General features: G+C 42.0%; 1 protein-coding gene across 1 annotated transcript in view; it reads right to left on the bottom strand.

Moving 5' to 3' along the window:
• Window positions 1-3,422: 3,422 nt before the first annotated feature.
• LOC126234978 (sodium channel protein Nach-like) overlaps window positions 3,423-27,482 on the bottom strand; it is a 187,012-nt gene continuing 162,952 nt past the window's right edge. Inside the window, exons 9-11 of the mRNA XM_049943717.1 lie at window positions 23,704-23,863; window positions 11,196-11,302; window positions 3,423-4,103 (exon numbers count right to left, since the gene is read on the bottom strand). Of these exons, the coding sequence (XP_049799674.1) occupies window positions 3,865-4,103; window positions 11,196-11,302; window positions 23,704-23,863 (506 nt within the window). The 3' untranslated portion in view covers window positions 3,423-3,864. The remainder of the gene's footprint in view (window positions 4,104-11,195; window positions 11,303-23,703; window positions 23,864-27,482) is intronic.

Below are 27,482 nucleotides of genomic sequence, written 5' to 3' on the forward strand. Positions count from 1 at the left end.
GGAACCAACCATGAACAAGTGGTTAAAAAGGTTCTGGGATGGCCGAGTAGAAGTGAACGATGACCCTCGCCCAGGACATCCGTCGACATTGAGTTCCGATGCAAATGTTGAACGAATTCGGGCTTGTATTCTTAAAGACTGTAGATAGACAGTCAGAATGATTGCTGACGAGTTGTCAATCCCCAAAACAATCGTTCACGAAATCCTGACACAAAAACTTGAAATGAAGAAATTGTGTCCGAAAATCGTACCGAAGCTCTTGACGCCAGAACAGAAAGCAAAGAGGGTTGAGTGCTGTGAGGATTGGTTGGAAGCAGAGGAACAAGGGGACTTTCTGAACCGAGTCTTATTTTACACGCATCAGCTGCGCTACACGGGTGACCTTGAACGAGCTTCGCCTGGCTGCCGCCAGGGCTCGAGGATTGCGCTCTAGTTCTAACAAGGCGCGATCCGCTGCTAAAGGGTACTTCCGGTGACGCCATTGCTGTTTTCAGGACACGTATTTCCTGCCGCACCCACCTTATCAGTAAGTCCTGGTTTTATGAATTTGATGTGGAGCTCAAATCTCAAAGCAAGGAATGGAAACTAACAGGAGAATCGAGAACAAGAAAGTCGCGAAAATCAAGGTCCAATGTGAAGACAATGTTGATTGTTTTCTTTGATTCTAGGGGCATTGTTCACAAGGAATTTGTCCCTCGCGGCCAAAGAGTGAACGGAAATTTTTATGTTGAAGTTCTGACACGTCACAGAGCTCATGTGGCCCGAGTTCGACCGGAGTTGGCAAAAGGGGGCAATGCACCCGCTCACACGTCGCTCGTTGTGCGCGAGTTTTTGGCCCGAAGCTCAATCACCGTGACAGACTACCCACCTTATTCACCTGATTTTGCCCTGTGTGACTTCTTCATGTTCCCGAAATGCAAAATGGTGCTTCGGGGGCAGCACTTGGGAGATGTGGAAGCCATCAAGGCGGAAACGACATAGCAACTGAACAACATCACAACTGAAGACTTTCAGCAATGTTATTAACAGTGGAAACGGCGTTGGCAGAAGTGTATCGCATCTCAGGGCTAGTACTTTGAAGGAGACCATATTGTAATACCTGAATAATTGTAAAATAAAGTTATTATTCAACTTTTATACATATTTTCTGGACAAACCTCATGTGTGTCCCATCAACCACGAGAGGATTGATGACTTCAAGAGATAGTCTCCTATATTGTTATGCATATTCTGTGCTGACATTCTGTCATATTTCTGTTATGTCTTAAAACAATTAGTTTACATCGAAAGGCTGTAACAATCCCATCGAGTCATCAAACGAGTAGCAACAAAATAATGACCTATTTCTAATCAAAGATGTTTTCTGTCTGCACACATTTTTTGGTATCAGCTTGCTGTGGTGTATGAAGAAATAGGTTGTTGTATTAGTTGGTGCATAAATTACATCATTTCATGAATTCCGACCTGTACTTAAATTACAGAAGATTACAGTGTTTGTGACACTGTTCAATAAGGAATTTCTGTTCTAGGAAGAAGAAAAGATAAATCTTAAGAAATTAGACAATATTATCAAAAGGACTGATTGTTACTCACCATATAGTGGAAATGTTCTCAGACAGGCACAACAAAAACACTGTGCCTGCCTATGACTCAACATCTCCATTATATGATGAGTAGTAATCTATCTATCCATTTCATAATATTGTCATTACTACATCCTTGTTTTTCCATCATTTGATTTTCTTAACAAATTAGGAGTCATGAAAGAGGAACTAAGATAAAAGAAAGTGATGACACAATATTATGAAAAGGAAAATTGCCACTCACCATATAGCAGAGATGCTGAGTCGCAGATGGGCACAACAAAAAAGACTGTCACAAATAAAGATTTCGGCCACTAGGGCCTTAATCAGAAATAGATCTCTCTCTCACACACACACACACACACACACAACACACACACACACACACACACACACACACACACACACTCGTAACTCAGTACCACCCACGAATGGAGCAACTAAATCACATTCTCTGCCAGGATTTCGACTACCTCTCATCATGCCCTGAAATGAGAAATGTCCTGCCCACTATCCTTCTCACCCCTCCCAATTCCAATGAACCTACACAATTTACTTATCCATCCTACACAACCCTTGCTCCCAACCCCTTACCTCATGGCTCATACCCCTGTGATAGACCTAGATGCAAGACCTGTCCCATACATCCTCCCACCACCACCTACTCCAGTCCATCACAAACATCACCTGTCCCATCAAAGGCAAGGCTACCTGTGAAACTAGTCACGTGATTTACAAGCTAAGCTGCAACCACTGTGCCGCATTCTATGTGGGCATGACAATCAACAAGCTACCTGTCCACATAATGGCCACCGACAAACTGGCCAAGAAACAAGTGGACCGCTCTGTTGCTGAGCATGCTGCCAAACATGACATCCTTCATTTCAATGGCTGCTTTACAGCCTGAGCCATATGGATTTTTGCCACCAACATCAGCTTTTCTGAATTGCACAGGTGGGAACTTTCCCTGCAATACATCCTATGTTCCCATAACCCTCCTGGCCTCAACCTTCGATAGTCACTGTCCTTGCCCATCCAGCTCCTTCTCTGTTCACATTCCAGCACTACACAGTCCTTTTACCTCTCTCCTTTCCTGCTGCCTCCCCCCTCCTTCCCACCTCTCTCCTGCCCTCCATCTAAACTGCAACACTTCACTGTCCACCACCCCTACCCTACTATCCCTCTCCCTCCCCACCCCAGCATCCTCCTTACTCCCACCCAGTTGCCACTCTCATGATAGGTGGTGCTGCTCACAGTGTGGTTCCAGTTGCCTGAGACTGCAGTCGTGTGTATGAGTTGCATTTGTGTGAGAGTGTGTGTGTGTGTGTGTGTGTGTGTGTGTGTGTGTGTGTGTGTGTGTGTGTGTGTGTGTGTCGTCTGTTTCTGACAAAGGCCTTACTGGCTGAAAGCTTTATTTGTGACAGTCTTTTTGTTGAGCCTATCTGCACTATATGGTGAGTGGCAACTTTCCTTTTCATAATATTGGTAAATTCCATCCTGGAGTTTTCATTGTTTGAAAGTGATGACACAGTTATTTACATAATGTCTGCTGTGATATTCATGTAAAACTACTATGAGCAAACAAAGGTACCCGAGGTATAGTCCAGGAGAAATTCTGGAACACACAACAAATGTGAGGTACACAGCAGTGGCTAGACTGCTGTTGTATGCTGTCACAGAAAGTGTGCCCACTTCAATCAAAGTAGCAACTCTACTCTTGGTTAAAATATTTATTTATAAGCATTTTAGCATACATAGTGTACAACTCATTTCTTGTATTGATAATGTTATTAGTTTATTGTTAATAAAACTTATTTGTTACTGTAATACAGAGATATTTCTCTCTTCTATTGTACTGCTTGACTAATATCTGACTAATTTATTGTACTATGATAACTTTGTGACACTACACGTGAGTGAATCAGCCATGAACTCTGTTCTTGATGGCACAGTTTATTAACACAAGACTTCTTCAGTACCATTTATTTTTGACATTCTATATCGGTTTCTATTTGACGGAGACAAGCTTCTGTATTATGTATGCATTATATTCAATAATCAGCTTTTTATTTCTTCTGTATATTTTTGTATCACAGATGCAGGTACAAAAATTATCACAATCAGTACTGAATTAAAAATCACAGTATACACTCTTCTCTCTCTCTCTCTCTCTCTCTCTCTCTCTCTCTCTCTCTCTCTCACACACACACACACACACACACACACACACTCTTAGTCACCACAGATGTTACACAAAAATAAATGAGTGACGAGTTTCCAGTCAGAAGAAACGATGTTTCACAATGTTGTCATTGTCCAGTGGGACTGGTAGGGTGAAGACATCTTGCTGGCCTGCCTTTGAGCTGAGATTCACCACTCTCATTTTCTTCCTGGGTCTCGGAGCGACAGTATTGAACCTCCTCATGTGTAGAAACAGCCTCAGTGTGAAGAAATACAGTAGCTCAATGACTGTCATGAAGCTGCAGCCCAAAAACAAGCTGAAGATTCCTCCAAGCGAGGCTGAAAAAAATCCATGCAGTTCATATCATAGTTATTAATTATTTCAGTTTTGTGCAGATGTTTCTATTATATTAAGTGTCACATACCAGAAATTCAACTGCCTCTACGTCTGTGAAAATATGAATCTCTCTTTCCCTCCCTTCAGCAATGTGATCATGCATTCATTAACCTAGCATGAGGAAATAAACAGAGGCTGCTTAGTCAAGAATCAAGAATCTTTATTCACCATAAATCATTTCACAATGATATGGGTTTTGTCAATTTGATACAAGATAAAGTATATACAATGCACAGTAGTACAATGTGTAGCATTAAATATTAGTTCTACAAAGTTTATGCAGTACATAATAATACAATTAAAAATAACAGTTTTTAAAAGTTAATGTAGTAATCTGGTAAATCAAAGTATTCTTTAATATTATAAAAAGGATGATCTGTTAACCAATTGTACCACTTATGTTTAAAACTAATTATATCCATGGTCCAAGCAAAGATTGGTAATTTATAGGAAATTCTGAGTGGGTTTACTTTGTGAGAATTTCCAGTCATTGTTAACCTGTGCCTAGGTATATCTAACTTCGACTTAGCCCTAATATTATAGTCATGAACTTCCCCCCTGACAACAAGTTCTGTCATAATATTTTCAATGTGAAGTACTGCAATATATATATATATATATATGGTTATAATAGAGGGAAACATTCCACGTAGGAAAAATATCTAAAAACAAAGATGATGTGACTTACCAAATGAAAGTGCTGGCAGGTCGACAGACACACAAACGAACACAAACATACACACAAAATTCAAGCTTTCGCAACAAACTGTCGCCTCATCAGGAAAGAGGTAAGGAGAGGGAATGACGAAAGGATGTGGGTTTTAAGGGAGAGGGTAAGGAGTCATTGCAATCCCAGGAGCGGAAAGACGTACCTTAGGGGGAAAAAAGGAAAAAAGGACAGGTATACACTCGCACACACACACATATCCATCCACACATACACAGACACAAGCAGACATTTGTAAAGGCAAAGAGTTCGGGCAGAGATGTCAGTCGGGCGGAAGTAAAGAGGCAAAGATGTTGTTGAAAGACAGGTGAGATATGAGCGGCGGCAAATTGAAATTAGCGGAGACTGAGGCCTGGCGGATAACGAGAAGAGAGGATATACTGAAGGGCAAGTTCCCATCTCCGGAGTTCTGACAGGTTGGTGTTAGTGGGAAGTATCCAGATAACCCGGACGGTATAACACTGTGCCAAGATGTGCTGGCCGTGCACCAAGGCATGTTTAGCCACAGGGTGATCCTCATTACCAACAAACACTGTCTGCCTGTGTCCATTCATGTGAATGGACAGTTTGTTGCTGGTCATTCCCACATAGAAAGCTTCACAGTGTAGGCAGGTCAGTTGGTAAATCACGTGGGTGCTTTCACACGTGGCTCTGCCTTTGATCGTGTACACCTTCCGGGTTACAGGACTGGAGTAGGTGGTGATGGGAGGGTGCATGGGACAGGTTTTACATCGGGGGCGGTTACAAAGGTAGGAGCCAGAGGGTAGGGAAGGTGGTTTGGGGATTTCATAGGGATGAACTAAGAGGTTACACAGGTTAGGTGGACGGCGGAAAGACATTCTTGGTGGAGTGGGGAGGATTTCATGAAGGATGGATCTCATTTCAGGGCAGGATTTGAGGAAGTCGTGTCCCTGCTGGAGAGCCACATTCAGAGTCTGATCCAGTCCCGGAAAGTATCCTGTCACAAGTGGGGCACTTTTGGGGTTCTTCTGTGCGAGGTTCTGGGTTTGAGGAGATGAGGAAGTGGCTCTGGTTATTTGCTTCTGTACCAGGTCGGGAGGGTAGTTGCGGGATGCGAAAGCTGTTGTCAGGTTGTTGGTGTAATGGTTCAGGGATTCGGGACTGGAGCAGATTCGTTTGCCACGAAGACCTAGGCTGTAGGGAAGGGACCGTTTGATGTGGAATGGGTGGCAGCTGTCATAATGGAGGTACTGTTGCTTGTTGGTGGGTTTGATGTGGACGGACATGTGAAGCTGGCCATTGGACAGGTGGAGGTCAACGTCAAGGAAAGTGGCATGGGATTTTGAGTAGGACCAGGTGAATCTGATGGAACCAAAGGAGTTGAGGTTGGAGAGGAAATTCTGGAGTTCTTCTTCACTGTGAGTCCAGATCATGAAGATGTCATCAATAAATCTGTACCAAACCTTGGGTTGGCAGGCCTGGGTAACCAAGAAGGCTTCCTCTAAGCGACCCATGAATAGGTTGGCGTACGAGGGGGCCATCCTGGTGCCCATGCCTGTTCCCTTTAATTGTTGGTATGTCTGGCCTTCGAAAATGAAGAAGTTGTGGGTCAGGATGAAGCTGGCTAAGGTAATGAGGAAAGAGGTTTTTGGTAGGGTGGCAGGTGATCGGCGTGAAAGGAAGTGCTCCATCGCAGCAAGGCCCTGGACGTGCGGAATATTTGTGTATAAGGAAGTGGCATCAATGGTTACAAGGATGGTTTCCGGGGGTAACAGACTGGGTAGGGATTCCAGGCATTCGAGAAAGTGGTTGGTGTCTTTGATGAAGGACGGGAGACTGCATGTGATTGGTTGAAGGTGTTGATCTACGTAGGCAGAGATACGTTCTGTGGGGGCTTGGTAGCCAGCTACAATGGGACGGCCGGGATGATTGGGTTTGTGAATTTTAGGAAGAAGGTAGAAGGTAGGGGTGCGGGGTGTAGGTGGGGTCAGGAGGTTGATGGAGTCAGGTGAAAGGTTTTGTAGGGGGCCTAAGGTTCTGAGGATTCCTTGAAGCTCCTCAAATCCTGCCCTGAAATGAGATCCATCCTTCATGAAATCCTCCCCACTCCACCAAGAGTGTCTTTCCGCCGTCCACCTAACCTGCGTAACCTCTTAGTTCATCCCTATGGAATCCCCAAACCACCTTCCCTACCCTCTGGCTCCTACCTTTGTAACCGCCCCCGATGTAAAACCTGTCCCATGCACCCTCCCACCACCACCTACTCCAGTCCTGTAACCCGGAAGGTGTACACGATCAAAGGCAGAGCCACGTGTGAAAGCACCCACGTGATTTACCAACTGACCTGCCTACACTGTGATGCATTCTATGTGGGAATGACCAGCAACAAACTATCCATTCACATGAATGGACACAGGCAGACAGTGTTTGTTGGTAATGAGGATCACCCTGTGGCTGAACATGCCTTGGTGCACGGCCAGCACATCTTGGCACAGTGTTACACCGTCCGGGTTATCTGGATACTTCCCACTAACACCAACCTGTCAGAACTCCGGAGATGGGAACTTGCCTTTCAGTATATCCTCTCCTCTCGTTATCCACCAGGCCTCAACCTCCGCTAATTTCAAGTTGCCGCCGCTCACACCTCACCTGTCTTTCAACATCTTTGCCTCTGTACTTCCGCCTCGACTGACGTCTCTGCCCGAACTCTTTGCCTTTACAAATGTCTGCTCGTGTCTGCGTATGTGCGGATGGATATGTGTGTGTGTGCGCGAGTGTATACCTATCTTTTTTCCCCCAAGGTAAGTCTTTCCGCTCCTGGGATTGGAATGACTCCTTACCCTCTCCCTTAAAACCCACATCCTTTCATCTTTCCCTCTCCTTCCCTCTTTCCTGACAAAGCAACCGTTGGTTGCGAAAGCTAGAATTTTGTGTGTCTGTCGACCTGCCAGCACTTTCATTTGGTAAGTCACATCATCTTTGTTTTTAGATATATTTTTCCTATGTGGAATGTTCCCTCCCCCCCCCCCCCCCCCCCCCCCTCTCTCTCTCTCTCTCTCTCTCTCATATATATATATATATATATATTGTCGCCCTCTCTTCACCAGGCTTAAAATACTTACTGTTGTATATATATATGTATATCTAAAAACAAAGATGATGTGACTTACCGAACGAAAGTGCTGGCAGGTCGATAGACACACAAACAAACACAAACACACACACAAAATTCAAGCTTTCGCAACAAACTGTTGCCTCATCAGGAAAGACGGAAGGAGAGGGAAAGACGAAAGGATGTGGGTTTTCGGGGAGAGGGTAAGGAGTCATTCCAATCCCGAGAGCGGAAAGACTTACCTTAGGGGGAAAAAAGGACGGGTATACACTCGCACACACACACATATCCATCCACACATATACAGACACAAGCAGACATCTCACAAGCAGACATATTTAAAGACAAAGAGTTTGGGCAGAGATGTCAGTCGAGGCAGAAGTGAAGAGGCAAAGATGATGTTGAATGACAGGTGAGGTATGAGTGGCGGCAACTTGAAAGTAGCGGAGATTGAGTCCTGGTGGGTAACGGGAAGAGAGGATATATTGAAGAGCAAGTTCCCATCTCCGGAGTTCGGATAGGTTGGTGTTGGTGGGAAGTATCCAGATAACCCGGACGGTGTAACACTGTGCCAAGATGTGCTGGCCCTGCACCAAGGCATGTTTAGCCACAGGGTGATCCTCATTACCAACAAACACTGTCTGCCTGTGTCCATTCATGCGAATGGACAGTTTGTTGCTGGTCATTCCCACATAGAATGCATCACAGTGTAGGCAGGTCAGTTGGTAAATCACGTGGGTGCTTTCACATGTGGCTCTGCCTTTGATCGTGTACACCTTCCGGGATACAGGACTGGAGTAGGTGGTGGTGGGAGGGTGCATGGGACAGGTTTTACACCGGGGGCGGTTACAAGGATAGGAGCCAGAGGGTAGGGAAGGTGGTTTGGGGATTTCATAGGGATGAACTAACAGGTTACGAAGGTTAGGTGGACGGCGGAAAGACACTCTTGGTGGAGTGGGGAGGATTTCATGAAGGATGGATCTCATGAAGGATGGACCCTGAAATTGTTGGTATGTCTGGCCTTCGAAAGTGAAGAAGTTGTGGGTCTGGATGAAGATGGCTAAGGTAATGAGGAAAGAGGTTTTAGGTAGGGTGGCAGGTGATCGGCGTGAAAGGAAGTGCTCCATCGCAGCGAGGCCCTGGACGTGCGGAATATTTGTGTATAAGGAAGTGGCATCAGTGGTTACAAGGATGGTTTCCAGGGGGTAACAGATTGGGTAAGGGTTCCAGGCATTCGAGAAAGTGGTTGGTGTATTTGATGAAGGATGGGAGACTGCATGTAATGGGTTGAAGGTGTTGATCTACGTAGGCAGAGATACGTTCTGTGGGGGCTTGGTAACCAGCTACAATGTGGCGGCCGTGATGATTGGGTTTGTGAATTTTAGGAAGAAGGTAGAAGGTAGGGGTGCGGGGTGTCGGTGGGGTCAGGAGGTTGATGGAGTCAGGTGAAAGGTTTTGTAGGGGGCCTAAGGTTCTGAGGATTCCTTGAAGCTCCGCCTGGACATCAGGAATGGGGTTACCTTGGCAAACTTTGTATGTGGTGTTGTCTGAAATCTGACGCAGTCCCTCAGCCACATACTCCCCGACGATCAAGTACCACGGTAGTGGAACCCTTGTCCACCGGAAGAATGACGATGGATCAGTCAGCCTTCAGATCACGGATAGCCTGGGCTTCAGCAGTGGTGATGTTGGGAGTAGGATTAAGGTTTTTTAAGAACGATTGAGAGGCAAGGCTGGAAGTCAGAAATTCCTGGGAGGTTTGGAGAGGGTGATTTTGAGGAAGAGGAGGTGGGTCCCGCTGTGACGGAGGACGGAACTGTTCCAGGCAGGGTTCAATTTGGATAGCGTCTTGGGAAGTTGGATCATTAGGAGTAGGATTAGGATCATTTTTCTTCGTGGCAAAGTGATATTTCCAGCAGAGATTACGAGTGTAGGACAGTAAATCTTTGACGAGGGCTGTTTGGTTAGATCTGGGAGTGGGGCTGAAGGTGAGGCCTTTGGATAGGACGGAGGTTTCGGATTGGGAGAGAGGTTTGGAGGAAAGGTTAACTACTGAATTAGGGTGTTGTGGATCCAGATTGTGTTGATTGGAATTTTGAGGTTTTGGAGGGAGTGGAGCTGGAAGTGGGAGATTGAGTAGATGGGAGAGACTGGGTTTGTGTGCAATGAGAGGATGTTGAGGTTTGCTGGAAAGGTTGTGAAGGGTGAATGAGTTGCCTTTCCAGAGGTGGGAAACCAGGAGATTGGATAGTTTTTTGAGGTGGAGGGTGGCATGCTGTTCTAATTTGCGGTTGGCCTGTAGGAGGATGCTCTGAACAGCCGGTGTGGATGTGGGAGAGGAAAGATTGAGGACTTTTATTAAGGATAGGAGTTGACGGGTGTGTTCATTGGCTGTGTTGATGTGTAGGTGAAGGATTAGGTGGGTGAGAGCAATGGATTGTTCAGTTTGGAACTGGTATAGGGACTGATGGAAACATGTTGACCCAACGATATCTTCAATTATGGCTGCAAAGGGCATGGGACCATTGGGATTCAACTGTTGATCAATGGATACATGTCACGTCTTCAGGTGAATGGCATGTTTGCTACACTAAGTCGATGGTCGCCTCTACAAATGAGGTGAGCAACAGCTTGAAACATTCAGTGCACCATGGATGCATGCTGGTGGGAGCAGTATTACGCTTTGGGAGACATGGGGGACATTCTCCTGCACTCGCATGGGACCCATGGTAATGACGGAAGACATACTGACAGCTGCAAACCACCTGCATCCCTTCATGCTTCATGTCTTCCCTGATAACAATGTCATCTTTCAGCAGTAATTGTCCATGTCTTGGAGCCAGAACCATGTCACATTGGATTGGGGAACATCACAGTGCACTAACACTGATGTCTTGGTGACCAAATGTGACTGGCATAAAACTTTTGGAACCCATCTTGGCCACTATCATGTGTCATCACCGTGTAGGTGATTCTGTGGCCCATTATTTACACGAATTATCTGACCTGTGCATAGACATTTAGTGCCACATACCTCCACTAACCTACCAATAAACTGTCATATTCCTGATATGCAAACTGTCAGATCTCTGATATGCAGAATTAGTGATGTATTTCATTCCAAAAACAGACAAACAAGTTATTAAGCAGATGATCATAATGTTTAGCTCATTAGTGTATGTCAAATATGCAGATAAGAAGCATACATGTAATATTTAATACTGAGGAACTTACAAAGCAAATCATTCCAGGAACTTATGATGTCTCGTCTGGTTCGAGTTGACACATGACTGCCAAAGTAAAAGTGGAACAATATCCTTCCTGTAACATTTTTTCCAGAACTGCAAAACACAAAGAAACTTTATTTAGATATTTTACCATACATTAAAATGTTAATGACTTCATAAGTGCTTTAAACATAAAAATCAGACCTGTTATATTTAATTTGAAGTAGAAACCAGTTATAAATAATAATAATACTTATGGCAAAATAAGTTTGTCTATTACCATCTGGGCTGACAGACACATTCATTGAAAATATGGGTTATATATTTCTCATATCACAGATATCATTGTAATTGTAGAAAATAATTACAGTAATTAGAAGCATAAAATATATTATATTAATAATGAACCAACTAAACTGCAACTAATACTATAACTGTTGATCAAGTGTAATGATATTTACAGGAATTGTGGATATAATTTGTATATGTTGACTGCATACTTTTCTTGAAAAAAATTAATCATCCTTGCTACAAACTGATGGACAGTTCTTGTAAATCATTGCATAAGGCACAGTACATATTGTGTCATGGTAGAGACCCTACTCGCAGAACTGGTCTCAAGAATGTGTCACATTATGACAAAGCTGATTCAGTACTTTCCATGTGATCCATTCCCATTTTGATCTGGGATGCAGCTTGTCAGAGGACTCATCTCTTTTCTTAGTTATTAACATATTACTGACTACTTCACCCTGCTGTCTTTTTGTGGGGTGTCACCAGATAGGGTTGTAATTGCCAAGACTCTCCTGTTGGATCTTCACCTCATTCTTGGCAGATAATTAGAATGCAGTGAATGTCACCCATCCCACATGACCACACTGAACTTCACTTTAGTTGTGACCTCCTTTCATATTGACCGCAGTGCTACACTTGATAAGTGCCTGTGATCTGCTACCACACTGGCCACACTCACTTACCAACACTTATGTTACATAATCGAATAATAGGGTAAAGGAGGAATTTACAGTAGAACATCTTCTAAATATGTGCTCTTTTTATTTTACAATTAATTAATGCAAATTACATCTTAATCTAAAATTTGGCTGAACAGGTATTTTAATTTTAATTGAGTTAGTGCACCAGAATTCATTGGAGGGTTTGACCACTGTGTTTGACTCTTATGCTTCAGGGGCTGCCGAACACCTGGTGAAAATGAAAGTCACCCATGGTGGAGCCAGAGCGAAATATTTGGAGGATTCTGGAGTTTTGGTGCAGAAAAATTGCTTAAAAAAAAAGTAAGAGACAGTTTTTTGGAGCACGCATCCTTTACCAAGAGGTGATTGGACTTGCCTCAAGCCCTGAAGGGTGGGAGAAGCAGAAAAATACTTTTTGCAGGAGATAGCACATTCACAAAATTATTTCCAGCTTTGTTACTAGACGGTTGGCAAGGGAGGAACCAGTGTGTAGCATGATAATACCAAAGTTCATGCATGTCTGTAAGAACAGACACTGTTGATGATCTACAGCTGTACGAAATATTTTCAAAATTAATTTGCTGACTGAGTTTCTTTACATCAGCTGTATTAGATACAGATCTATTACCTGTATAGATCTACTACCTAATAGTGATGTATGAAAATTTGCACCAGAAGGGACCTGTTGTGGGAATCTAATTAATGTTTTGATTATTGTGTGATGAATTTAGTGGACTTGATATGAGGATGTAGACAGTGTGACATACGGAATGAAAGTATCTTCGGGTTTGCTGCCGGATCCTAAAATCAACTTGACTCGATATTTTGGTGATCCAACTGGTCGCCATCTTCAGAAATTTCTGCTTCTGCTGATGAGTCTTGCTGAGAACTGACGCCAGGCTGCAAATCAACGTCCTATATAGGCCACTGTTCAGTACACGGCACATGCGCCGCCCATAGTGAAACACTGCTGGCAATGATACATCGCAATCAAGGCCGCACCGAAGAACGTTCAGTTTTGATGCGAGATAATACAGGATTCCATGTTTTGCTAAGAGGAAACCCATTGTCTCTGTTGATTAAATTATCAGTCAACCTAATTTCAATCGCCTCTTTATAGACGCTGTTCCAAAAACCGGAAATGTTGGCAACCACAACAGTTTCCTCAAATTTCATTTTGTGTCACTCATTTAGGCAGTGTTCTGCTACCACTGATTTTTCTGGCTGTTGTAGCCTCGTATGACGGCGATGTTCCACACACCTGTCATGCACTGTGCGAATAGAATGGCCATTCCCACATTGACACGGAATTTTGTACACCCCGGGTTTCCTAAGTCCCAAATCATCCTTCACAGAGCTGAGCAGAGCCCTAATCTTAGAAGGTGGACGGAACACACTCTTAATGTTAAAATTCCTTAAAATTCGTTCAATCTTAAATGATAAGCCTCCAGCATAAGGAAGAAAGGCCACAGATCTATGTTCCTCTTCGTACACCTCCAGAGATGGTCCAAACTCCATAGCCTGACGAATTTGCTTCTTGGTGTATCCATTTTCCTTAAAAACAGTCATCAAATGATCTGTGGCCTTTCTTCCTTATGCTGGTGGCTTATCGTTTAAGATTGGATGAATTTTAAGGAATTTTAACATTAAGAGTGTGTTCCGTCCACCTTCTAAGATTAGGGCTCTGCTCGGCTCTGTGAAGGATGATTTGGGGCTTAGGAAACCCGGGGTGTACAAAATTCCATGTCAATGTGGGAAAGCTTACGTTGGCCATTCTATCCGCACAGTGCATGACAGGTGTGTGGAACATCGCCATCATACGAGGCTACAACAGCCGGAAAAATTGGCGGTAGCAGAACACTGCCTAAATGAGGGACACAAAATGAAATTTGAGAAAACTGTTGTGGTTGCCAACATTTCCGGTTTTTGGAACAGCGTCTATAAAGAGGCGATTGAAATTAGGTTGGCTGATAATTTAATCAACAGAGACAATGGGTTTCCTCTTAGCAAAACGTGGAATCCTGTATTATCTCACATCAAAACTGAACGTTCTTTGGTGCGGCCTTGATTGCGATATATCATTGCCAGCAGTGTTTCACTAAGGGCGGTGCCACCTCCCTGTTTTGGAAGGCAGAACCCGTGATGGGCAGCACATGCGCCGTGTACTGAACAGTGGCCTATATAGGACGTCGATTTGCAACCTGGCGTCAGTTCTCAGTGAGACTCATCAGCAGAAGCAGAAGTTTCCTGAAGATGGCGACCAGTTGGATCGCTGAAATATTGAGTCAAGTTGATTTTAGGATCCGGCAGCAAACCCGAAGAGACTTTCATGACTTATTACACCAGGAAAGCCTACGTAATGACATATGGAAGTTTGGGTCAGTCCAAGGAGTGTGCATGAATAGTAGGAGCGGTTAAGGCTAGCACTCACAATAAGCAGGAAATCCAGGTTTGGGTCCAGCCTGGCACAAATTTTCATATGTCGCTACTGGGTTCTAGAGCCATACCTAATACAGTTGATGTCTAGGAATTCACAGCCAACAAATTAATTTCAAAAATACCAAAATTGTACAAATTGGGAAAAGTGACATGTCTGACATCACAGCTGGTTAAAATGTTATAAACAGGGGTCACAAGCCATTGTCTGAGGCAGAACACAATGGTTACTGACTGAGGGTGGATATTCAGCTGGTGGCAGTTCCACCTCAGTGACACAATAAGATTCTGGTATTTCATTTGATATTTTCAAAGTTGCAATACAAACAGTCATTTAGGAAGTGACTTTAATTGGTGTTTCAAAGTTATATTTTTGACTCAGAGGAACAAAGTTTACATTGTGTTATTGTATCATACTGTAGCTCGTGTTGATGAATACTTATTACATTGTAATACTTATTATATTGTAAACTCTCTCAATTCTGTATTAAACAGTTATTGATGGCCTTTGGTCATGATTGTGGGTGAAAGAGGGAGCAAGACTCAAAAATACACACTTCTGATCTCAGAGATCTTAGGAAATTCCTGTCAATTAGTAATAAAAATAATCACCAAAAATGCTGCTGATGAATACTCCTCAAAATGATAAAACAGGAAATAAACTATAAAAATGTTTATTCACCTTATGCTGCATATAACGCTGCTTGCTTACAAAATATGTCTGATTATGTTAATGGAGTTATTGCTTGTTTTGATGATTTCTATTTTTTCAAGTTCACTGCTATAATTACAGTTTAACCATTTGTTTATCATGTTGTCAATTGACACCATCATGTTTCACCACCTGCAGAGTGGGAACAAAGAGTGTCTTCATTTCGGCACACTGGTAGCGGATGACAACAATCTAGTACAGGCATGTGCCACATGGAGCACTTTCATCTCCTTTGAATAGGGAAGTCAACAGTTGAATGTTTGTCATGCTGTCTTATGTGTCCTGTAGTGTCTGGAACGTGCTTCACATTTTTTCCTTTCTGTTTTGAGCCTGTCGAAGATTTATAGAAGACAAAGCTGTTACAAGGTTATTATGTCTGTGTGTTATTTTCGTGAATGTTTTTTTTTATTATATTGTTAGCTACATTTTTTTCAAATCTGGTTGTTGTCATGTAACACCATTGTGATAACGTGTGTTCATGTTGCATGGACATTCTCATTTTTGTAGGTAATACTTTTGATCCAGAATGAGATTTTCACTCTGCAGCGGAGTGTGCGCTGATATAAAACTTCCTGGCAGATTAAAACTGTGTGCCCGACCGAGACTCGAACTCGGGACCTTTGCCTTTCGCGGACAAGTGCTCTACCATCTGAGCTACCGAAGCACGACTCACGGCCGGCCCTCACAGCTTTACTTCTGCCAGTATCTCGTCTCCTACCTTCCAAACTTTACAGAAGCTCTCCTGCGAAGTAAAGCTGTGAGGGCCGGCCGTGAGTTGTGCTTTGGTAGCTCAGATGGTAGAGCACTTGCCCACGAAAGGCAAAGGTCCCGAGTTCGAGTCTCGGTCGGGCACACAGTTTTAATCTGCCAGGAAGTTTCAATACTTTTGATGTTCATTTGAAATAATTTTGAAAGCTAACCATTCTTAATACATTTAATGGATATTCCAATTATTTTCACACATCACATAGTTCATTTCAGAAAATGATTTTAATTTTTCAGACTCTAATGTGGCAAACTTTCCGAGAAGGAAATTGAGCAGATTCTACTAGAGCTTAATGACAGTGAGCTTTCAGAGTTTCCAGATAGTGAAGATTCTGGACCTGAAACTATTGGAGATACAAGGAATGAAGAAGCACACTGGGTGTGCTGCATCTTACAACATGAAAGAGACACTCTAGAACCTGGAAAAGAAGTTCCACAAGCAGAAAATGAACAGCCGCACAGTAACTTCAAATGGAAAAAAAATGCCTTTCACATGCCTTGTCACTACTTTTAGTGGTCCGATGAAGAACCAAGAAGTCCTGCTGAATATTTTTCAGAATAATTCCGCAATGATTTTCTGAAATTGCTTTTGGAACAAACAAATCTGCATTCATTGCAGAAAAATAGAGTGCCAGTGAGATGTTCCAGCTCTGAAATACAAAAACTGACCGGAGTACATATTTTGATGGGTACATTAGGATTTCCCAGATTGTGTATGTATTGGGAGCCCCACACAAGAATATCTTTGATTGCACACACATTTTCTGTAAATAGAATATACAGATTGAGGAATCATCTTCATTTAGTCAACAATATGGAAGATGGCCCTCTGGAAGACAAACTGCCTTGATCCATAGCTGTGAGAAAAGTGTGAGTTGGGTTTCACATGATCTATGTTTTTGGAATCCATGCTGGTTGGCAAGGAGGAAGTCGTTCCTGATGTTTCAGGTCAAAATATGTTCTAAGATTTTACAACAAATTGTTGTCAGCGATCAAATGGCATCACTCTTAAGACTGGAGATACAGTTCAAATACACAACAAGATGAGACCACTGCTAAATAGTATCAGGAAAACTTGTCTCAGTCTGAAACAAGAAGGAAGGCGAAGTATTGACCAGCAAATGATCCCTTTCAAAGAAAGGACTGGAATAAAGCAATTTGATCATGGTAAACCGAACTCTGTTGGTCCAAAAATTTTTGTTCCTTGTGGAGTTTCCAGAATTGTATATGATTTTGAAATATATCGAGGCGCATGTATGGGAATTTGAAATGAGCACCAGCACCTGGGCCTTGGTGGTTCCATTGTGATGCGACCGAGTGAACACGTTCCACAAGGCTGTGGGTGCAAACTATATTTCGATAATTATTTTACATCTATGTCACTGGTGCATGTATTGTTGAGAAAGAAGACCATTTACATTGGGACCATCAGAGCTAGCCAGTTACAAAAATACCCACTGAAATCTGAGCTAGAGCTGAAGAAGGAAGAGGATCTGTTGATGTTTGTGTGACCACAGAGAAGATCTCTGTGTTGTTCACTGGCTCAATAACAGTGCTGTCAGTCTCACTTCTTCATATATGGGTACAGAAATTATCAATAAAGTAAAGAGGTTGAGTGCAACACAGACACAACATTTGGAGGTCACAAGACCAGCCATCGTAAAGGATTACTGTGCATTTATGGGCGGTGTTGACAAAATTGATTTTTTTTATCTCCTTGTACAGAATACAGAAGTTAACTGAAGACTAAATCTGAATAAGTGTCCATGATCATTTTTTGCACTTTTTGATTACAATTTTCCATCAAGATTGCAGTTTTAATTTAGTTAATAACTAAGTTTGGCTGTGGCTGTTGTAAGATTCTATTAAAATATAAATGGACTGGTCCAAGCTGCTGGAGATAGCAGTCATGTTTGAGTGAGGTGTGAATAAATGTATGTGTGTTTCTTTTTGTGATGAAGGCTCTGGGCAAAGGTTAATGTGTAAATGTCTTTTAGTTGTGTCTGTCTGCAACTTGACATGTCATCTTTATATTAAGCAGTAGTCTTTCTTTTTCTTACATTGTTGATATTCCAACCTGGAGTTTCCATTGTTTGAATATTTATGTGATATAGATTTACATGAAGTGTGAAATGGCAAACCAAGAATGGGTACAAGAGAAATGCAGAGTTGTAAAAGCTTGTATGACTGTAGGAAAGATAGAGGTTCTCTACAGGAAAATTAATAACTTTTGGGAAGAAAAGGAGTGGAGTAGATGTATGAATATCAAGAGTTAAATAGCAAGTCAATACTAATCAAATAAGAGTAGACTGAAAGATGGAAAGAATATGTATAGAGGGATTACACACAAAAAATTAACTTGGAAGACAATATTATGGAAAGGAAAGAGGAAGTGTATGAAGATATGAGAGATATGATACTGTGAGAAGAAGTTGACAAAGCACTGGAAGATCTACGTAAGAACGCGGCATCAGACACCAAATGTGCTCTACGAAGCAGAGACAAGAAGTTATCACTACTCTGCACAATGACTGTGTACTGCATGCTCTGATTCACAGAGCATGTTTCATATCCAATCCTGATAGCCTAATGGCTGGGCTTCAAACCCGTAAGACACTTTTCTGACAAAGTGGCTGTTCTGAAAGATGGGCACTCTGGGAGAAATGTGGTCACACATATGCATTTTTTTTAGATGAGGACTCAATAAGAAGACTACCACACTGTGGATACTGGCAGTGAACATTTGCCAGTGGTAACCACCAGCCATCGCTTGACGATCTCATACAGATGATTTGAGGAAATATTGTGGAATACACAAAACGTGATCCCGTGGCAGATCTGAGATCCACTGGGAAAACCTGAAGAATCACATCATGCCTTCAGCAATTAGTGACATTTTAATCACATGTGGAGATGACACATTTCACATAACAATCTGTATCTCATAAGAGAAGAGCTGGAAGAGAGAATTTCTTGAAATATAACTTTTGCAAACATAGGCATTAGTAACAACAACTTATAAAAGCTGGAAAATAACATAAATTCAGTTGAATGCAAATAAAACAGTTAAACCCTACATCTACATTTACATCTATGCTCTGCAAACTGCCATCATAAGTGAGGCAGAGGGTATGTTCCATTGTACCAGTTATTAGGGTTTCTTCCCATTCCATTCACATATGGAGAACGGGAAGAATGATTGATGAATGCCTCGTGGGTGCTGTATTTACTCTAATCTTATCCTCATGACCCCTACGTGAGCAATAGGTAGGGGGTTGTAGTATCTTCCTGGAGTCAACATTTAAAGCCAGTTCTTGAAACTTTGTTTGTAGACTTTCTGGTGATAGTTTATGTCTCTCTTGAGGAGCCTGCCAGTTCAGTTTCTTCAGTATCTCTGTGGCACTCTCCCATGGATCAGATAAACTTCTGACCATTTGTGCTGCCCTTCTGTGTATGGATTCAATATCCTCTAGTAGTCCTATTTGTTATGGGTCCCACACACTTGAGCAATATTCTAGGATCAGTCACATGACTGATTTGTCAGCAATCTCCTTTGTAAATGGATTGTCCTTCCCCTTTGTTCTACCAATAAACTGAAGTCTACCACCTGCTTTACTTATGACTGAGTCTATGTAATCATTCCATTTCATTTCATTTGCCTACAAAGTATTACATTCTGATACTTGTATGAGTTAGCCAATTCCTACAGTGACTCATTGATATTATAGTCATAGGATACTATATATTATCACTATGTGAAGTGCACAATTTTACATTTTTGAATATTTAAAGCAAGATGCCAATCTTTGCACCATTTTAAAATCTTATCAAGATCTGACTGAATAATTACATGCCTTCTTTCAGACAGTATTTCACTACAGAAACTGCATCATCTGCAAAAGCCTGATGCTACTATTAATATTATCTGAAAGGTCATTGATATACAATATGAACAGCAAGGGTCCTGACATACTTCCCTGGAGCACACCTGAAGTTACTTCTACATCTGACAATGACTCTCTATCCAAGATAACATGCTGCATCCTCCCTATCAAAAAGTCCTCAGTCCAGTCACAAATTTCACCTGATATATGATCATATTTTTGACAATAAGCATAGGTATGGTATTGAGTCAAATGCTTTTCGGAAATCAAGAAATATTGCATCTACCTGACTGCCTTGATCCAAAGTTTTCAGCAGGTCATGAGCAAAAAGTGTGAGTTGGGTTTCACATGACCTATGTTTTGGGAATCCATGCTGGCTGGCAAGGAGGAAGTCATTCCTTATGTTTGAGCTCAGAATATGTTCTAAGATTTTACAGCAAATTGTTGTTAGCAATCAAATGGCATCACTCTTAAGACTGGAGATACAGGTTCAGATACACAACAATGTACCATGACTTGATGTGTGAACACCTATCATCTAACTGGCAATATTCTGATAACTGCTGGTCACTTTTTCACCAAAAAACTTCCAAGCAGCATGAAAACATATATTAGAGAGGAAAATACTATTAAAAAATAATTTAAAAGCTTATTTAGGTTCATCGTTTCCAACAGTATTAAAAAGAATAGAGAAACTAGATGTTAAACATTCATAATAAAACCATAAAATACATTCATCAAAGTAAGCAACTACTCAGTATAAGCTTTGGTTACCTTGTGAAAAAGTTTGTGATTTTCTTTTCGTTCATTTACAGAAAGCAACATCCTGTGGTGGTTAGAAAAGTAGATCAAGCAAATGCTAAGATAACAGAAAAATAGAATATATAATCTGAGTGGAAAACAGTGTTTCTGCTGCTGTGTATTAGTACTAATTTACTCCAAAAATTGTTTTCCATTTCATATTGTGTATTACTGCTGCTGGTTATTAGTACTTATCTGTGTAAAAATAGTCTTTTTATCACTTAAAACATATTTCTTAAGTTTCTGTATCTGTAGTTAATTTATATACAAACTAACTTTTCTCTCATGGCTTTGCTAACATATGAATTTGACAATTATATTGCATGCATCTCTTCCTGCTACCTCTCTGTGTCCCTCCCTCTTACCTCTGTCCATATTATTCTCCCACCTCTACCTGTCCATCTCCTCCTCCCCACTCTCACTGTCTCTTCATCTCCTTCTCTCCCTCTCTTTGTACATTTCCTCTGCCCCTCTCTCCAACTACATCTTACTCCCCCTCCCTCTGTCCATATCCTCTTCCCCATCTCTCTGTTTGTCTCTTCTTCCTCACTTTCCCTGTCCATTTACTCCTCCCCCCTGTCTCTATCTGTTCATCTCCTTCTTCAACCTCCCATCCTGTTCATATCCTCCTCCCCCTTTCCCTCTATCTCCTCCTTCCCCTCTCTCTGTCCATCTCATCCTGCTTCCGTTCTCTGTGCATCCTCTCTTGCTCCCTTAGATCCCTATCCATCCACTCCTGCACCGAGCGAGGTGGCGCAGTGGTTAGACACTGGACTCGCATTCGGGAGGACGACGGTTCAATCCCGTGTCCGGCCATCCTGATTTAGGTTTTCCGTGATTTCCCTAAATCGCTCCAGGCAAATGCCGGGATGGTTCCTTTCAAAGGGCACGGCCGACTTCCTTCCCCGTCCTTCCCTAATCCGATGAGACCGATGACCTCGCTGTCTGGTCTCCTTCCCAGAAATAACCAACCAACCATCCACTCCTGCCCACTCTCTCTGTCCATCCTCTTCTGTATCAATCTCAACCTTCCCCCAACCATGTTCATCCACACATATAGACCCCAAAAAACAGATCAGCAAAGCAGAAACTACTCAAACACAATAGCCTGTTGTGCTGGGCAGCCCAGACATTGGGGGCTGGAAAACCATTACTTGCCCTTGACATGTAGGCTGCTCTAGAAAGTAGATTGATAAGGCAGATCAATACTATTCCTACACAACAAAACTGTTGTGAAGGGTACCCTATGCAACAGGGGCTTCAAAACACACACATGTCTGTATCTCTGTAAATATTAGAGTTTGCTCTATGTTGGTCCTTTCATGGCAAGGAGTTAATATGTCAGATTTGTCCCACTTCAGTCCAGAGACCCGGTTGGAGTTCTTACAGATATATAAATCTGCTCAGCTTCATATGTGTGTGTGTGTGTGTGTGTGTGTGTGTGTGTGTGTTGGAAATTTTGTTTAAAGCTGTATGAACAAATCATGTATATCACTACAAAATATTGTTTAAAGCTGTATGAACATATCATGTATAACACTACAAAATATGTTCCACAGTACTACTACTAACATTTTTAGAAATGTTAAAGGAAGCAGCTTGTTAAAAATAAGAAAAAGGAGGAAGGTACAGCATGCCTCTTGTAACACAATTTTAGTACAATATTTCTGTGTGAAATACAATGACTGTCTAGAAAACCTGAAATTAAATATGTTACAAATGTAGTAAATGCAGAAGAGTCAACATGCTGAGCTGTACTAAAACTCAAAAAATTTTTATAACCCAATAGCGATGTTGCCATCCGCACTACCTTCTCACATTTGTCGTTATAAATTATATGTTAATATTATGAAAAGGATAGATTGCTACTCATCATATAGTGTAGATGTTGAGTCACAGCAAGAAAAAAGACTGTTAAGAAACAAGCTTTCAGCCAAACACAACTTACACACACACAACCGCCGTCTCTTGCTACCAAAGCCATATTATGAGCAGCTGCACATGATGGGAGAAGCAATAAGCAATATGGCTGGCAGGGATAAGAAGGTGACTGCGGTGGGGAGGGGTAGGGGGAGGGGGAGGGATAGCAAGGTAGGGACGAGGGACGGTAAAGTGGAATGGGAACAGAGAAGGGGATATGTGAGTGAAGGACAGTGACTAACGAAGGTTGAGACCAGTGCATGTTATGAGAATGTAGGATATACTGCAGGGAGAATTCTCACCTGCACTGTTCAGAAAAGCTGCTGTTGGTAGAAATGACCCAGATGGCACAGGCTGAGAAGCAGTCATTAACATGTGTCGGACAATATGCTCAGCTGTTTCCTTGCCACAGTCTGTTGGTAGCCATTCGTGCAGGCAGACAACTTGTTGGTTGTCATACGCACACAGAATGCAGCACAATGGACACAGTTTAGTTTGTAGATCACGACTTGTTTCACAGGCAGCCCTGAGTTTGATGGGATAGGTGATGCTTGCAACCAGAATGGAGTAGCTGGTGGTGGGAGGATGTACGAGACAGATCTTGCATCTATGCATCTAGGCTATTACAGGGATATGAGCCATCAGGCAAGGGCTTGGGAGCAGGGGTTGTGTCAGGATGGACAAGGATATTGTCTAGGTTTGTTGGGTTGTGGAATGCCACAGTTTGAGGGGTGGGAAGGATAGTAGGTAGGACTTCCCTCATTTCAGAGCATGATAGGCAGTCAGAACCCTGGCAGAGAATGTGAGTCAGTTGCTCCCATCCTGCATGGTATTGAGTCCTGAGGGGAATGCTCCTCTGTGGTTGGACTGTAGAACTTTGGGATGTGGTGGGTGACTGGAGAGATACACTCATCACTCAGCACTGGATTCTCTATGAATTATTTGAAAATATACACTTAAGTTCTGTTCTTAACTTCCATTTTTACATTAGCAACGTACAAGTTACAGCTTACACATACTTACAAGAACTCATCAGGCATGAACTGACTGGCTTCAAAGTCACCACTTGAGTACTGTACATCGTACTCTACAACATTGCACAGCGAGGGGCAGTCACATGCAATTGAGGCATTCATTTGCTTTGATGGACTCTCATCCAGGTGACGGCGAGTTCGCAGCATATCTGGAATGCAAAAGTGTTATGCACTACTGCAGACCTGAGAGGTGATTAGTGGTTTGTAAGTGCAAGTCATAAATGGTACATTCACTTGGGAAAGGAAGCTGCTGCAGTTCTGCTGCTGTCATGTATGTCCATTCATTCATCCACTCATTTCACTGACACATCAAGTTCTGACATTCCCATAATGAAGGAGAGCCTTCAGCAATGTGGAATGAGTCAAATTGTACATTAACCAGCAGGAGTCACCACTGCTGGCTACTTCTGTAATGTGTACTAACAATAAATTATGACTAGTGCTAATCTACTCTAGTGATAATTATGGTACATCATTTTAATGTAACAGAGACCACTACTAGCTGTGCATACTGGCAAAGTTGGGACATATCTAATACCAATATTATACTTATATAGAATTTATGTTCCTGAGTCAAAGTATTTAGATATATTGTAGAAGAAGTTGCTAATGATGTATTCTTTAACACTGTGTTTAAATATTTGGGAGACTTTTCTGTTTCATACTTGATGTCCACTGTCAACCTGTTATACAGACTTTGGTACTAGAACATAAAACTTCATTCTGAACTTTAGAAAATGTTGCTGAGTCCATATGGAAATTAGTTCTAATTCCAGCAATGTCACCGTGATTTGCTGAATTCATCCTAAATTCGCTCTTGTTGTTAACCACTATCTCCACCTGGCATGTAAACGTAGAATCCGTAGGTATCTGCAAAAAGTTTTCCTATCAGCTTTACTCAATATTCTTATTGTACCCTTCTGTAGAATAAATATATATTTCTTCACCTTAGCCTCAATGTCCAGAACATTATTCCATAAGAGAGAACTGAGTGAAAGTGTGCAAAAGTACATTAGCAATAGGTAAGCAGAGTGAGGGAGATTTCTCAGTGCAAAGCATGCAGTGATGAGTTTTTTGGTTAATTTGCTCACATGCTGATGCTGACCCAGTTTACTACACTACGTGATCAAAAGTATCCGGACACCTGGCAGAAAATGACTTAGAAGTTTGTGGTGCACTCCATCGGTAATTCTGGAATTCAATATGGTGTTGAACCACCCTTAGCCTTGATGACAGCTTCCACTCTCACAAGCTTACATTCAGTCAGGTGATGGTAGTTTTCTTGGGAAATGGCAGCCCATTCTTCACGAGTGCTGCCCTGAGAAGAGGTATCAATGTTGGTCGGTGAGGCTTGGCACGAAGTCGGCATTCCAAAACATCCCAAAGGAGTTCTGTAGGATTCAGGTCAGGACTCTGTGCGGGACAGTCCATTAAAGGGATGTTATTATCGTATAAGCACTCCACCACAGGCCACGCATTACGAACAGGTTCTCGATCATGTTGAAAGATGCAATCGCCATCCCTGAATTGCTTTTCAGCAGTGGAAAGCAAGAAGGTGCTTAAAACATCAATGTAGGCCTGTGCTGTGATAGTGGCAAGCAAAACAACATGGGTGCAAAACGTCCCCTCAATGAAAAACACACCGTAACACCACTACCTCCAAATTTTACAGTTGGCTCTACAAACGTTGGCATATGATGTTCGGGCATTTGCCATACCCACACCCTGCCATCGGATCGCCACATTGTGTACCGTGATTTGTCACTCCACACAATATTTTTCCACTGTTCAATCATCCAATGTTTATGCTCCTTACACCAAGTGAGGCGTCATTTGGCATTTAGCAGCATGATGTGTGGCTTATGAGCAGCCGCTTGACCATTAAATTCAAGTTTTCTCAACTCCTGCCTAACTTTCATAGTACTTGATCCTGATGCAGTTTGGAATTCCTGTGTGATGGTCTGGATAGATGTCTGCTTATTACACATTACGACCCTCTTCAACTGTCGGTGACATGCTGAAGATTTTGCTACTCCTTTGCAGTAAACAATGCCTTCTCTTCCTAGCAAAAGATATTTTATTCCCAGATGTTAGCCACCCACTTTCTTGTCTTCCACTGAAAATGTGCCTGACCCATTGGAAGGGAAAATGGTATTGAAAATGTTGTAAGAATATTTTTAGGACAAAATTAAATTTCTCATTTATGTCTTCCAATTTTTCATCCCTCTTGGTTACGGAGAAGAGACACTAGCTGCTAGATTTGTGAATTGCAGTAATTGTGAGTGAGATGTCAACATACTCAGCAACATTTACATTGCAAGGGATGGAATTTGCATACTGTGTGCCTCCCCATTCATTGGACAGAGTATTTAACAGATTAAAAAAAATGCATCACTTCAAAAATTTGTGGCCCTAGTTTTTTGGGACTGTCAGGATATTTTCTGGGACTGACAGCAGATCATACTCATTACTTTCACATTATGTGAAACAACTAACAGTGGCATAGATTTCTGCATGCCTTCTTGCTGTGTTTACAATGTTATTTGCAACCATCAAAGGGGCAATTTTGGAACCTACAACAGTGCACATCTGTCTGTTTCTAGGCTCACACTTATCTGGCTGTGCATTGACTGGGACATGGTTAATATCAGTATGGTCTGCTCCTAACATGAATGCCTAATCCATGAACAGAGCATGGTTTGTCAAGATCAGAACACTGAATGCAGGGTTGAAATCCAATATGCAGAATGGCATGATTAATAGCAGTCTGTACTAGACTGCATCACATCTGACCACCTATCCCCATTACTGTGAGTGGCTCAGCCCACATGACATGCCACACATGCCCCTGGTGGTGACTGTTGATTGTGACCTGGAGTACCTCTGAGTGCTATCGATATTGGTCATTTGTGGGGATATAAAATCGCTTGCCCCAAAAATTGGCATACAGGGCCATAATTGTCCAAGTTTTATGCAAGTGCTGGTCACAGGGGGGTGGGGAGAGGAAGGTGAAGGGAGCATCAAACAGCAGACCACCCCACTAACAAATCTGGAAGCATGAACCCAAGGCTGGCCAACCCACAGCCTGGCTAAGAACTGTGTGGGCAGTGGGGGTGGCAGGGGTGGCTGTGGAGCAAAGGCAGCAGACTGTGCCAGTACAACAGGTTGTTAAAAAGGAGGTGCCTTCCTAACCCATGTTACTTTTTCTTTGCAACAAAATTTTTATTTTTACTTATTTTTTTTAAATATCTTCGAGATTATTATTGACATGACAAAGTGCACAGTACCAGAAACCTTGAACATTTCCTCAGGACTTAACCAACTTGACTTTATTATCCAGTACATTCATTTAGTTAATTAGAAGCCATTGGTGCAATAGGTTCACCTAAAAACTGTGCTAATTGCAATATACTAGTAATGTAAAACTTCATTATCATTGTTCACATGTAAACTTATACCCAGTTACTAACTTTTTAATAGAATAGAGGAAAAATACAGATAAATGATTCTGGCATTTTAATGCTGGAAATATGTTAGCATTTTGCACTAATTTAGTTTGAGAATAATTAACACTTATAGTTAAAACATTGTAACTGAAATAGACTACCATATTTTAGTATTTAAGACTGGAGAATTTAATAGCAATTATTGTTTTACCTAAAATTCAGCTTGTAGAAGAAGTTTCCCATACTATTCATTTTGTCAGAAGCATGCACTTAGCTTTTCATTCTTACTAACTCGTGCACAATGTTTTAGTAGTAATCTCTG

Source organism: Schistocerca nitens, chromosome 2 (assembly GCF_023898315.1).
Source record: "Schistocerca nitens isolate TAMUIC-IGC-003100 chromosome 2, iqSchNite1.1, whole genome shotgun sequence".
Classification (NCBI taxonomy): domain Eukaryota; kingdom Metazoa; phylum Arthropoda; class Insecta; order Orthoptera; family Acrididae; genus Schistocerca; species Schistocerca nitens.